The sequence below is a fragment of the Fulmarus glacialis genome, unplaced genomic scaffold (assembly GCF_000690835.1).
Source record: "Fulmarus glacialis isolate BGI_N327 unplaced genomic scaffold, ASM69083v1 scaffold20296, whole genome shotgun sequence".
Classification (NCBI taxonomy): Eukaryota; Metazoa; Chordata; class Aves; order Procellariiformes; family Procellariidae; genus Fulmarus; species Fulmarus glacialis.
Window position 1 is genome coordinate 771 of NW_009220252.1, and position 1395 is coordinate 2165.

The following is a 1395-nucleotide window of genomic DNA, read 5'->3' on the forward strand; positions in this document are numbered from 1 at the left end:
AGCGCCGGGCCGCAGTACTTGTTGATGCTGAAGCCCCGCACGCCGTGGAACTGGGGCAGCTTGGGCAGAAGGACGCTGAGCAGGGAGGCCGTGTTGATGACGAAGTGTGCGGGGTCGTATTTGGTGTAAAAGCTGGTGAGGAGGTACCTGGGGGAGAGAGGGAGGCCCCGGCTGAGCTCCGGGCCGCTCCCACCCTCCTCTCCACCCGCGCTGGGGGGATTTCGGGTGCCTTCCGTACAAAACAGCACCTTGCAGCTGGGGAACCCTCTCCAGCCCCGGGACCCACCCGTGCCAGGGCAGCTGTGCCAACAGCGGTCCCACCGCCCGCCCTAGAGACCCTCCTGAGCCCCCCCGGCGCCTTCCCGCCTCGTTCAGCGGCACTCACAGCACTACCGGGGAGATGCTGAGGAACTTGCGCGACGAGGTGCACTGCGTCCCGTAGTCTATCTGCTCCCAGTGCGTGAGGAGGCGATCCTTGCCCTGGTCTGGGGTCTCAAAGGGGGTCCCCTTCACCATGTGCAGCAGCAAGTACATGACCTGCAGGTTTCAAGGGGAGAGAAGATGTAAAGCAAGCCCGGGACAATCTGCTGCTGGGACAGAAATGTGCTTCGTCCCTTGTCACAGCTGTTTCCTGAGCTAATGACCTTTCATTAGCTACAGCTCCCCCGCAGCACCAGCCCCCCAGCCCTTCCCTCGGTGCCCTGCAGGAGCCAGGGGCCTCCTTGTAGCCCGGGGACATGGATCCGTAGCCAGCGAAGGCCAGCCTGCGTGTTCTCCAGCCCTGGGAGAAAAGCGGGTCGAGCTTTGACTAACCAGGTTGTGTATGACGTTGGTGAGCGTCCAGACCACAGGAATGCTGAAGAACGGGATGCTGAGGAGAACGATGTGGAGGACTCCCACGGAGATGACATACGCCAGCCAGATCCCCCGGCTGTTCATCACCCGTGTGTTGGGGTTCACCTCACTGTGCGCCACGCCGACATTCATCCTGGAGCTGACAAACAGAGGCTTCCAGAGGTCTTCTCAGAGAGGTTTTCTCAAATCTCTGCAATTCTGAACCCAGTCAGGGCTCCTGGCGTAGCCCCAGATCCACCATCTTCCTGCAGCACCTCTCACCCCGGCCTTCCCAAAGTGCTTAACCTGAACGTACCTCCGACGCCAGCTCCCTCGTTAGCGATGCTGCATCTCAGCCTTAAGGACAGGAACACAAGGGCAAGGAGAAAAGAAAGGAGCTCATCACCAGGAACGCTGGAACAAAGGAACAACCGCCCTGTAACGGGGCTCCCCTCTCCTCGGCGCTCGTCCCGTGCTGCTTCCCCACCGGGCAGGGAGGCAGAACACTCCCCGGCCCTAAGGCACGCGTGGGGCCGGGAAACGACCGCAGATCCCTCCCCT

The 1395-nt window shown here is 61.7% G+C and overlaps 1 protein-coding gene across 1 annotated transcript; it reads right to left on the minus strand.

Moving 5' to 3' along the window:
- Window positions 1-5: 5 nt before the first annotated feature.
- Window positions 6-987, minus strand: LOC104078885 (ORM1-like protein 2; the record flags this gene model as incomplete). Its single annotated transcript, XM_009580701.1, has 3 exons — window positions 814-987; window positions 386-537; window positions 6-147 (listed from the first exon to the last, which is right to left on the minus strand). Coding segments are annotated over exons 1-3 (468 nt in total), but the record flags the coding sequence as incomplete, so codon positions are not given.
- Between the last annotated feature and the right edge of the window lie 408 nt (window positions 988-1395).